Raw genomic sequence first — 13782 nt, forward strand, 5'->3', positions numbered from 1 at the left:
TTCCGAGTGCTGTATACAATCCACTAAGCCTCAACACATGAATTTTATTCTCAATGTTCCTCCCATGATCTAGTTTCTCTGACTCTGCATTAAGTCCCATTCCAATAATTTCTCCAGGCTCCTGTTGCCCCATCCATTCACAAGCACTGTTTTCCTCTTATACTTTTTTTTTTTTTTTTTTTACAATCAAACTCGCATGCATTTCTTCTGCACATTTGAATTATTTGCTATTATAGTCCTCAACTCTGCACTGTTATATCTCATTAGCAAACCAACAATTTCTACTTTCTTGCTTTTCTTTTTCACCTATTCCAACAGTACTTTCATATCCTCTCTACATTTGTCACTACATAAATCATCAGTTCCAACAAGAACTCCCACCTAGTTTACTTTTCTAAATGCTTTAAAAGCACTGAAAATAATTTTACTTGAACAAATCTAGAATAGATTATATATATATATATATATATATATATATATATATATATATATATATATATGAGGGTCATCTGAAAAGTTCTCAGCCCAACAATGAAAAAAGGGATTTATAATTTCAAAATTAGATTTTTCAACATAATCTCCCTTAAGACTAATACATTTATTCCAGCTATGCTCCATTGCCATTATCCCGTCCCTGTAGTGGTTCTCAGTAAGATCTGCAAAATATCCCTCTACAGCCTGCAATCAGCTCTTGATTTGAAGAAAAATGCTAACCAACAAGAAAGAGTTTTAGTTTTGGGAAGAGATAGAAGTCAGAGGGAGCCAAAATTTGGGGAATAGGGTGGATGTTCCAACAATTCACAGTGCACATCCTTTAATTTTCCTATTGCCAAAACACCTTTGTGGGCAGGTGCATTGTCCTGATGAAAGATGATTTTTTTCTTCTGCAAACCGGGTCTTTTCGCAAGAATTTTTTTGTCTAGTCTGGTTAAAAGATCAGAATAATATTCCCCTTTTCAAGATAATAAACATCCCAAAACACTGATGCCATGCCTTTCCTGCTGATGGAACTGACTGTCTTCTTTGGCTTCTGTCAAACTGAACAACTGGCTTCTGTCCACTATTTGGATTCTGATGTGTAATGGTGAATCCAAGTCTCATCCATAGTAATAAATTGACACACAAAATCAGTTTTATTCTTATTAAAATGCTCCAAGTACTGTTCAGAGATTTTCATGTGAGTGCATTTTTGATCTGCTGTGAGCAAGCATGGAACCCATCTTGCACAAAGCTTTTTCATTTGCAATTCTTCATGCAAAATATAGTCTACACGTTTTTTTTTTTTTTGAAATGCCTATAGTCTCGGCAATTTCACGCACTTTGACTCGCCGGTCATCCAATACCATATCGTGCACTTGATCAATGATTTCTAGTGTTGTTACACTTTTTGGACATACTTCACGTGGATAATCTTTGAGGCTGGTACTGCCACGTTTGAACTCGTCAGCCCATTTCTTAATTGTCGAAAACAAAGCAGAGGAGAGGAGTGCCCATAAACTTTTATGAACTTCAAATGAATTTCTTTTGCCGTTAAACCTTCTTTCAGAAAGAATTTTATAACCGCACAATACTCAATTTTCTCCATTTCAAGGGATACAAACAACACTTTTGCTTCAGACAGCTGTATAAAACAAACTACTTGATAAAATGACTTGCAATTTCACATGGATGCTTATGACAGATGTAGCAACTTAGGAAAAAAAAGCTTGCCGATAGTGTTGCCATCTATGGTCGAGAACTTTTCAGACCACTCTTGTATATATCAGAAATTATAAATCAAAGCTAAATAAGAACTAAACCTATACATCCAATTAAAAAAAAAAAACTATACTCTCTAGTCTATATAATGCTTTCATAATGTCCCATGACTAAATATAAAGATTTATTTGGTTACTGAGAAAATGGACTTGAAATTACCCCAGTAAAATCATACCATCTGAAACCTAAATATTCATTTCAATAGTAAAATGAAATATCAGCTAGGACATTATTTAAACAAGGCCCCACCCTATAATAAATTTAGTTTAATCCTTTATCCAAATGTTAGCAAACAAAGTTTGCACCTGAAGTATTTTCAGGACTAAGGCAACTCGTAGCAAAGGTGGACCAAGCTCTCATCACTCCTGTCTCAGTATCTCCCATAAATGGAGGGTCATATTTACCTATATCCGCAAGGAGATGTTCTTTGCATTATGGGAGACACAGATAGGAATGATGAGAGCTTGGTCCACCTTTCCTACAAATTGCCTCAGTCCTGAAAATACTTCAGGTGCAAACTTTGTTTGCTAACACTTGGATAACTAAATTTATTATAGTCTAACCAAGTGGAAAATAAACTTTCAACAAGGCCCCACTCTCATCAAGAAAGCAAGGAGAGTAGTGATCTCTGCTGTAAGTAATTTTCATCTTAAATGGAAACTTAGGTTAATGAGTCATAGGATTATAGAAATTATTCCTTATTGTCTTCTTATTAATGAATTTATAAAACAATCAGGTTAGAATACATAATTATCCATTGAGAAAACTAAGATCTACTGATATTCTCATCCTGACTGTAGCAATTATTGCCAGTCACTGCATGGTGGGTGTTATGCTTATTTTCATCAACAGACACATAGATGGCAATATCAAGAATCACTTTGATTTACTGACAACAGAATGACATAGATCTTAAATACAACAGATTTAACAACTTTTTTCAAAACATTCTTTATACATCAAGGGAATGCCAAATTATACCACGTAAAGTGCACTATACATATTAGAAATTCCTTCATTCATACGCACATTTTATGGATACACTTGTTACAAAGAACATTATTTGTCTATAGCAACTTGCAGTTTTTAACATTGATGCTTATTACTAAAATGTGTAACTTAATCTGTAAACTTACGATTAGCATTTACACCAAACAAGGTTACACGAATTTCAGGAAGCATCTGAATGGAGAGAAAAAAAAAAAATTTTTTTTTTTCAAGAAATAAATTGCAATAAACAGTTTAATCATTCAACAAAGTGAATTCAAAATTGCTATAAAAACCATGACCACTACATATAACTGTCTATTCTACTATTTACAGAGATGCATATATCCTTAAGACATACAAAAAAAGGTTGAGGTTTGAAATATAACAATTGCTAAGTGTCAAATTTGTGCTCGTGAGGAAAAGTTTTTCTGGCTTAGCACTATGTAAGCAGAGTCACTTAATTTCCTCAAAAGCAATGAATTACAGTGTTTTATAATCAGTGGTAAAGATACTAAAGGGGTATGCAAAGAAAAGCTGCGGAGAGGCTACTGCTGAATGAGTTAAAATAACCATGCATATCACTTTTTTTTATTACAAAGCCTTGTAAGGCATGACTAATTGATTTTTTTTTTTTTAAATATCAAATACTGTTTAAAAATCAAACATATGGAGAGGAATTATTGAAATGGAGCTTAAATAATGAAACATAGGCTGGCACTACACTAACGGAAAAAGGTAATGGTTTTTTAGCTTGGATAAAATGGACTTATATAAGCCAAATAATATATATGGTTGGCTTGTACAAAATGACTTATACAAGCAAATAATATCATATATATTTTTTAATTCATTTGCTCTAACATTACATTATATTCCTTATGCAACAGTACTAAGTAATTTTTTATCAAGAGAGATACTGTAGATATTATGTATCGACTACAGTTGAAGATGCTCTCTATAATTTTTATGCAGAGATAATATACTAATAAAAAATACAAAAATGTTGTTGATGATAGACATTGATAATTTAGCAGAAGTAATGTTCACATTCATGTGATTCTTATTTGAGAAATGAATATATAAATATTCATTCTCACAATATCATACTTCTGATATATGCCTATAATCAGCCTAGATTCTTGACTGAATCATGAAAGTAAATTAAAATTCTTACCTAAAAGTAAGCTAACCATAGCATGCAGTTTGAAATACCGTATTATTGTAAAGCAAGTTTTTCATCATTAGTCTATTAAAACTTTTCTTTTTTTCTTTACAGATGCATTTTTAAGTCTGGTTGTTATCAATGTGGACTATTTACAGGGTGTTCGGGATAAATTTGACATATTTATAATTAATTATATTTTTCCGTAAGTTACATGTATTAACACACACTTCTCTTCATTTAAAAGTTTGGACCCTTCTTCATTCATATACAAGATGTCAGAAAGGATGGATAGCTGGAACCCACCTGAATCATGGAAGAGAATAACTTGTATCATGATGATTCGTGCCCGCCATCAAAATAAGGATATTACGACTGCTGCCCAATGCTCCCTGAATACAGTAAAAACAATCAGGCATGAACTAGAGACTTGCAATGGTGACTACGAGGATGTAGCAAGAAGAAAGATCCCTAGCAGACGATCTGATTGCGTTCGTACAGCAGAATTCCTCGCAAATCTGCAGGAACAGGTGTTGAAGAACCCTGGCATTGGAATTCGGGCTTTGTTCGTGGAGTTGCTAACTGTAGTCAAGCCCTGGATAACAAGGGTAGCCAATGGTAGGCCGTATGTATGGCAGCAGGATTCAGCCCCTTGCCACACCTCTGGGAAAAGTCAAAAATGGTTGTCTGAAAATTTCTACGACTTCACCAGTCCAAATGTTTGGCCTCCAAACTCCCCAGACCTTAACCCCATGGATTATTTTGTATGGGGCGCAGTTGAAAAAGACACCAATCGCACTTCCAGTAATACAAAAGCCCAGTTAATGGATAAAATTAAAACAGTTTTTGCGGCCCTTCCCAGGGAGACTGTAGCATCAGCTTGTTCGAGGTTCCGAAGCAGAATTGAAGCTGTGATCGATGCTAATGGTGGTTATTTTGAGTAAATCTTGTTGATAGTATTGTAATTAACTCTGCCTGTAATGTTTTTTTGTCAATTCATTAAATTTAATAGATACAAAGAAGATTTTCTTTTTCCTTACGAAACTGTCAAATTTATCCCGAACACCCTGTATATCATAATCCAGAATACTCATTATATTCTAGCAAGTTTGTGCTTGTTTTTAATGATGATTTCAGAGCATGGTACACTGATGGAATCTGCCCCTACAACTTTCTGATACACTGTTCCGTTTTCTTTCTTTTGCAGAATTCTTATTCAATTTCTGGAACCGCTTTAGTACCTTCTCCTGATAGCTTTTAAATCGCCACTTGTTAGGATAACAATCTCTTCTGCATCAGTCACCAATATACCATCTGCATTCAGTAGAGTTATTCTTTCATATTCATTCTTTGTTTTATTTGCAGCATAACCACCGAATTCTTTTGGGTTGTTTTCAGCTTGCAGAACCAGTTTCTTTACATATTCAGACTTAGCTTTCTGTACAACAGTTGTGACTCTTCTAGCCTGCTGCTTATAATTTTCATTACTGATATCATCATTATGCACACAGTATTTTTTTTTTTTTTTTTTTTTTTTTATTACAAATCTCCTGTAGATTACACATCCATTCCATTCTTCAAACTAGGGATACATTCTGATATTGCATCATTTATTTTTTTAAACAATTCCCATGTACTGTCAATATCCTTCCCATCCAACAACTGATACCATGGTGCAGAACCCAGCATACTCCTCAGGTGGTCATAAATTTCTACTTTGTAGTTCAGCATGTGACCTTTTCTGAATGGAACATTCATACACACATACAGTTCCCAAGTGAGTATCACATGATCACTGTCACTAACCAGAGGCAAAATGATTGTCTTTAATTGAAACTGCTCTGACACCATAATCAAATCTAACACTATTTGAGCTTGAGACAGTTGTCTCACAACAGCTCAAAAAATTCAGTTTCATTCTCATGAGATTTCATAGCTACCTAATCACTGTTTGGATAATTAAAGTACCGCATTATGATTACTCACATTTTCCCCCTATCATCTTTATTTAGCAATGAATTTCTTCATCACTAGCAACAACCAATCCACTTGGTCGAACAACATCCTACTATGTACTTGATCTTGTTAGACTCAAACCTCACACCAGGCTTCAAAATCACTGCTAAATGAAAAACTGTTACTACTACTGCAGGTAGAGGTCTCAACTCTAAGTGAATTCAAGTCATCCAATATCATTAGCCCACTCCCTCCTCTCTACTTCCTTTTTCCTTGCAGTGTCAAAGGTTTTTCTATTCATTTAACTGCAATCATATACAAGGATAAGGTGGTTAGTCCTATGCCTCTTGGTGTATCCTATGTCTGTAGAAGCATTGAGTTCTCAAGGCCGGTTTGCCTGCTTGCAGGATGAAAAACCCCAGATAAACTGGGGAGAAAAACCTTGCAGTCCACGCCAAAGACTGGCTAACTTGGCTATGTCTGAGAAAGATCCTAACCTCCTCACACACCAGCGATGGGAATCAAACCTAGGACACTCCTTTCCTAGCGCATAGCCATTCAGCTAACTGTGCAGACTCTCTCCTATCTATCCTTCCTAAAAATACTGAACCCTTCACACACACATTGATACCAGTTAGTATGTCTGCTTTTGATAGCCAGTTCTCACTAATGCTTACAACATTAATATATTAACCAAGGCAACAAACGCTACTCCTCTGTTTCTGATATTCCTAGCATTTGTGTACAGATATAAGTTATATGCATCTTTTTTTTTTTTGTATACTCTTGTCTGTAGTCTGTGTGACACAAACTGTAGATATCATCAGACTATAGATCTGTTCTTATCTAGGGCCTTACTTATGTAGACATCTTTGCACATGCTTGATTAGTCTGAACCAGACAGAAGATTCTTCTAATGAAGAAGTGGAGGAATTTTTCAAATCACTAGAACTGGAGGAATTTTTCGAATCATTAGAACACGCAACGGACATAAAGAAAATGGAAAAGGTTGTCCTTATTGGAGATCTGAACATCAGAGTAGGAAATGAATCCCACAGGCATATAGGAAGATTTTGGGAAAATGGCAAAGCTAATAATTATGGTAAGTATTTACTCGACTTCTACACAGGACATGGAATAGTCATTACTAACATATTTCAACATAAAAATGTGCACGAGTTCACATCGCAAAAAGTTGAGCAGCTGTTACAAGTAAACTGTAGACTTGAATATACGAACATTATTGAAGAATAAAAATGAAACAAATTGAAAATAAGAACCAAACCTTGGTGTCATAATGGAAAATGCTGAAGGAGACGTTGATTGATTAAGCTAGAGAGGTACGTGGTGAAGTTGTCTGTTAGAATAGAAAAATAGGAACCCATGGTGGACACAAGAAGTCAAAGAAGAAAGCATACCAAAAATTCCTAGCATATAAGTCAGCAAATGCCCTATAATACAGAGAAAAATAAGAGAGCTAAGCTGTGTGTAAAAAGTAGCTAAACAAGTCATGGGAAGAGTTGGTAAGCATATAGAAAATAAATTTCAGGAAGGTGGAAAAATGTTCTGGAGGCTATTGAAGAAGCTTAGAAATGGAGGAAAGAGTACTCTAAAAGGAATCAGATGATAAAGGTGACATGAAAACTGAAGATAAGGATATCCTGGATGTCTGGAGTAATTACTTTGAAAGACTATTAAATGAACCATGCTAGAAAATTTCAAGAGAAATGTAAAGAGGAGTACCTATCAATACATGAGATAGAAAAAGCCTGGTCAAATGTCAAATTCTCAATGATTGGAGTAGAGCGCTCATAGTACCCATCTAGTGCAAACCTCCAGGATTCACTGACTAAATTGAATAACAGCTGTAACAAATTTGGCATGAAAATAGGCAGGAGCATAGAAAACTTCAGCTGCATTCTGAATGGAGATCCTATAAAACAAGTACAATATTTCAGCTATTTAGGCACAGTTTTTTAGTAAAGATGGCAAGTTAACCTGGAAATAGACAACAGAATAAGTAAAGCTGGTATTGTAGGTATCCAGCTAAATAAATTTATATGGAATAAGAGAGAAATTAGCCAAAATACCAAACTAGTAGTATGCAAGACAGTGTTTAAACCAGTTTTAAGTTATGGATCTGAGAATTGGGTTAGAAATAAAGCACTTGACCAAAGACTAGAAACCACAGATATGAGGATTCTGAGAAAAATTAAGGGAGTGAACTGATGGCATCAATGGCAAAATTATATTAAAAAGAAACTTGACATTATTAGCATTCAAGAATGTAATCAGCAGAACAAATCTAAAGTGGTATGGCCACTTAAATAGAATGAGTGAAGAAAGGTTAGCAAAATAGTTGTTTGATGGCAGGAAAGGAGGTTTTTCATCTCCCAAAACATGCAAAATAGCCCCATGAAAACACATGGCCACAGTCAAATACTTATGGTACAACAAGGAAGGCAACGGGAAACCACCTTGCTTCATAATCATCTCCCTAGTATAGTAGCATATTGCTACCCTGCAAAGCACAAATCACAATTTTCAGACTACTACCTTAAATTCCTATCTTCAAAACATTCATCAATGGGATTTGGATAACATCAACTTCAATGGCACCAATACAACTCTGCATTATTTTCCACAAAAAAAGAACCCTGTTCTTCCAATCTTACCCTTAACCCATATTCAAGATAAGATTATCTTACCCATATTCAAGATAAGATTCACATTCTTGGAATAACTAACCTCAAACTCTCTCTTGGCACAAACATATCGCAAATATTGCCTCTTCTGCATCCAAAAAATCAGAGTTTTGCTTTCACTCAAGGCGTTACTTCAACTCCAAACAGCTCTTAACCTTATACAAATCTGCCCAACCATTGAATACTGCTCTGCTCCCATACCTTGGATGCAGAGGAGGCAATATTTGTATGTTATCCCTAAGAGCTCCCTGAAAATACTGGATTATATGCAGAAAAGAGCAGTTAGGTTGATTGACAACCTCATCTCTCACAAATACACTCCACTCACTTTCACATAGACATTCAGTCTCCCCAACCTTCATCTTCTATAAATACTTCTGGCTGCCATTCAAAGAATTATCAATAATTCCCCCATCCTCTTGCAGGTCTGTCCAAACATGTGCTGAAGCTAACCAACACCCTCCTCACAGTTCAACTCCAAACCCACAGAACAAATTTCTCTGCTTCCTCGTTTATCCCTTCCACTGCTGCCCTCTGGAATAGTCTTTCACAATGTATTTCCCAAGAAATACAATCCATAGCATTTCAAATCAAATGTGAATAAATTCCTTATTGTCCATCCATGGTACTAGTGTATTATAGGTTAATGGGTTCTTCATAAGGAATTTTCTCCCAGTAACTCAGTAGAAAAATCGAAGAATTTTTGAAGATATTCTAGATATATAGAGTAATTATGTTAAATGAGATAAGCAGTAACAAAATGGTACAAAAAAATAATAAAATAATAATAACAACACTAAAATTCAACCTTCAGATCAAGCTGTCTGATTATGCAGTGCAGGCTTGTAAAACTTTTATACCTCCAGATTTCTGGTCAGATGTTCTCATGATATTACATTCCTCATGCATATTTTGTGTCATTTTGTTACTACTTATCTCATTTAACGTAATTACTCCATACATCTAGAATATCTTTTACTGTGGCTTCAATTTTTATGCCATTGTTATCATTTCTGATTCCTTGTACCTTTAATTTCATTTCTAATCTTTTTCAATTGACTCCAGAACATTTGCTTCCAAGATATTTATCTCCTCTATTCTTACCCAAGTATTCCCATAACGTTTGTTTAGTTACTTTTACCCATAGCTTTCCTGGGCTTTTTTTTCCTGGAGAATACAGTTTTTTCTGTATTCTCTCAGGGCAACTGCTAACTCAACAAGATGATAGAGAGGATGAAAATCTTCTCCAACATCTAGATCATCTTGGTATCTACAGTATTCTTTAATAATGCAAGACTTAATTTGAACAAACTGGAATAACAGCTAATCAGTCCAGAGGAAACATAAACTATGTCCATTATTTTCAATTTCAGCCATTCTGGAGTAGATCATGTCATGGATACAGATCACCAGATCCATGGGGGGAGGAAGCAGATATAAATCTGAGAGATTATTTCTAGAACTCACTACAACATTTTCCACATCTTAACAAATTTAGATGTCTCCCTTTAACAAAAATCTGAATGACCATCATATTGACACTTCCAGCAAGATTCCATTACCACACTCACAGTGGGTGACAGGTAGGCTGTAGGATCCTACTATTCACACTCAATTTGTGTTTGCCTTCTTGCTGATGTGCCTGCATGCAAGTGCTTGGTGCCCAATAAGATGCCTTAGTGACCAAAGCAAAATACTGGTGTAATAATTTAATCGCTATATAAAAATTAATTAATTATTATCTGCAGACATCTCTAAACATCAACATAAGATTGTGGATTTTCTCTTTGTGAATTTTTGCACATCCTTATGTTGGAACATAAAGTTGAACAAAGTTGTTCATACATCATTTTATCGATGTTTGTTAAGAGAGCTGCATGAATTAGTAGTTTATGCATGAGGTACTGAGTACTTCAGGATAATGAACATATACTGGATAAATTTGGAGAAGAGATAAATGAATGATTTGAAAAAAAAAATAATAATCCTTTTACTTTTTCTGCATTAGTGTTTGATGGAAATAATGCAATGTCCACATAAATGAAGCACAGACAGAGAGAAGTAATGATGAAAAAAGCAACTGCAAAGAACTGGCTAGGAAAACTTGCTTTCCTGTGATACAATTTGTAATGCATAGGCACTATGAGAATCCTACTCCAATTATCTAGAATTCAACCTTCTAACCAGGCCTTCTGAATTATGCAGTACAGCTAAAACTTTTATACCTCCACATTTCCAGTTTTTGATATTTTTTTCTACTTCAAGCATTCATATGTATTAGTAAATGCAGTCCTCTTAAATAGTTTTAACCACTATTCCATCACTGCTTGTTTTTTTTACAAATCTTTCAGAGTAATGGCCCTGAAAGACTTCCAAAGTATCTGTCTTAAGGTTTTTTTTATGTCACCTTTGCTATCTGATTCCTTCCCAGTATGTTTTCCTCCAATGTAAAGTTTTTTCCAATAGCCTCCACGACTTATATTTAGCTACTTTTATACACAGCTTAGCTTTCTTACAATTTTTTTGTATATTCTCAGGACACCTAATGACTTCCTTGTAGGAACTTTCAATATAATTTCTTCTTACCATTTATTCTTGAGCTCACTATGAAGTTTGGATTTTTCTATCTCTGCAAACACAACTTCACCACTTGACTATGGCTGAATCAATCAGTGTTTTCTTCAGAGTTCCCAAGTCTCCAGAGTTTGGCTCTTGCTCTTATTTCCAGCAGTATTTTGTATATTTTAGTCTACAGTCCACTTCTGAAAGCTGCTTCTCTTTGATTCTTTTTATCACTTTTACACACTTTTATATGATATTGATTTTTATTCAATTCAACTGATATTCAATGTAACATAATCAAACTAATTTTTCTGTTACTAGTATAAAATTTTTCAATGTTTTCCTGTGATTTCATCTGGTACAACATGATCACTTGCATACACCCAAAAATTCTTCAACTGGTAACAGAGAAAGCACATATTTTGATAATTTAAATTCCTGTCTAGGACAATAAATGAAAGCAAACTAAAAACAAAATAAAACTTTAAATGTCTCCATGTCTGAGTAGTTCACTATACATTATTTGTATATATCCTAAATGGAACAAAAAAATATCTGTCAATATTCTTTCATTTTTAATGAAAGATGAAGAGAAATATAAATATTTCTTACAACAGATGAATAAAATTTATTACGCTATCTTACCTTCTGGCTGATTAAGTCCAAACGATTTTCTAACGTATTATTTATTTTAATTTTCCCATTATGTGTTAATAATTCAACACCACCACATCTGAAAGAAAGAATAGCAAAAATGCCAATTAATTTAGAAATACATAAAACAATGAATTTGTTTACCGAATCTTCAAATCACTGCTAGCCTGGTTGGCTGAGTAGTTAATCACTTTACTAACCAGGCTAGCAATATATGTTGGCAAGTGTTTATGCATAAATACTCAAAACAGTTCTTGTTCAAATACTGCTGTGAGTATGGATCTTTGTGGGAGATGAATTTCATCAACTGGTGGAAGACCAGTGAACTGTTTACTGGAGGCCTGAAGTGGTTTAAAAAAAAAAAAAAAGAGTGATGTTTGATCTGTAGAACATGGTTTCTAGACTACATAAAAATTAAAAGTATAAATAAATAACATTATATACATAAATAAATAACATTATATACATAAATAAATAACATTATATATATATATATATATATATATATATCATAGCCAGCACAGGACTAATGTACTATATGTTTAACTTTTGATAGGCAGAAATCACATAAATAACATTATAATGCAGAGTCCACACAATTCCTAATCCTGTGGGGGTGCATTTTACATCAATCCTATTTATTCCTTATTTCTGCCCATGTTTTATCTTTAAAAAAAAATATATATATATATATATATGAAACCTGCCTTGATAGGTCAATTGGTTAAAAAAAACCACTTCATATTTACCACAACTACAACAAGTTTAAATACTGCACAAGGTATGGATGATTGTAAAATCCTGCTTTGGATGAGCATTATAACTCCTTAAGTATGTAAGGCTCGTCTCTTTCCCTCTTTTTTCTAGTGTATCGTTACTGCTATGAAAAAAACTTTATTATATGAAAGTCTAAACCTGTGTTCATTATAGACAAGCCCTAACTTACGAGCATAATGAATTCATGGAAATGTGTTAAGATGAATGTTCATAAGTTGAATTTATTCTTTCCATAACATATATGTTGTTAAATTTTTAATGCATTCCTGAAATAAATTACATCAATACAAAGATGGTAAAAATGAATAATACCAACTTAATTTATTCTAATCAATTCTCTCTCTCTCTCTATGTTCACTGGGCATCTACAGATGTTGTATAGTCACTCCAATGCTCGGCGATGTGCCACACAAGGCTTCGCCGTGTAGTCCTGTTGTTTGCTTTTCTGGCGGCCTCAACTCTCTGAAGATCAGTCACTCCACACATACCATCCATCCATCTCATTGATAGTCTGCCCCTTCCTCTTTTTCCAGGAACTTCACCTTCTATTAACTGTTCTCAGAAGTCCCCCTTCCATTCTTCCTATGTGTTCAAAATATTTTAACTTGCTTCTGTCAATATCCTTAGGGAACTTTAGAGTTCTACTGATCTTTTCTAACACCCTTTCAGCATATGATATCCTCAACAGCCTTCAGTAACACCACATCTCAAAAGCAGATATCTGTTTCTTATCTGACTTCTTTAGGTTCCAAGTCTCACATCCATAAGTTGCTGTTGGAAAAACAACTGCATCCAAAATCCTAAACTTTGTTTCCATGAAGATAGATCCATCCTTCCAGATTTTAGACAGGTCTCTGACTATTGTTTTAGCTATTCCTAACCTTTTTCTGACGTCTTCTGAACAGCAGTTCTTCACATTAATAATGGATCCCAGGTACTCAAACTTGCTGACTTGCTCAATTCTTTCTCCATTAAGGTACACTTGTTTCTCAAGAGCTTCACTGTTTGTATTTCCTTTGGGAACCATAATCTTTGTCTTGCTAGGACTGAGTTGAAGTACTCTGTTATTACTGATCTTGTTAACCTAACAGATAAGCTTAGGTGTTGATAGTTATTCGTGACTTATTTTTTAATGGTATTAACAACACCAAACAATTTTATCATTTTATCTAAGTATACTTGAGAAATGGTTGAGAAGAATTGTGGAAGAAAAGCTTG

The 13782-nt window shown here is 34.3% G+C and overlaps 1 protein-coding gene across 1 annotated transcript in view; it reads right to left on the minus strand.

Moving 5' to 3' along the window:
• Window positions 1–2627: 2627 nt before the first annotated feature.
• Window positions 2628–13782, minus strand: part of Vha26 (V-type proton ATPase subunit Vha26) — a 100846-nt gene continuing 89691 nt past the window's right edge. Inside the window, exons 7-8 of the mRNA XM_090412823.1 lie at window positions 11779–11866; window positions 2628–2940 (exon numbers count right to left, since the gene is read on the minus strand). Of these exons, the coding sequence (XP_090268949.1) occupies window positions 2878–2940; window positions 11779–11866 (151 nt within the window). The 3' untranslated portion in view covers window positions 2628–2877. The remainder of the gene's footprint in view (window positions 2941–11778; window positions 11867–13782) is intronic.

This window comes from Typopeltis vanoorti, chromosome 23 (genome assembly GCF_054136105.1).
Source record: "Typopeltis vanoorti isolate ZY-2024b chromosome 23, IOZ_Tvanoo_1.0, whole genome shotgun sequence".
Taxonomy (NCBI): domain Eukaryota; kingdom Metazoa; phylum Arthropoda; class Arachnida; order Uropygi; family Thelyphonidae; genus Typopeltis; species Typopeltis vanoorti.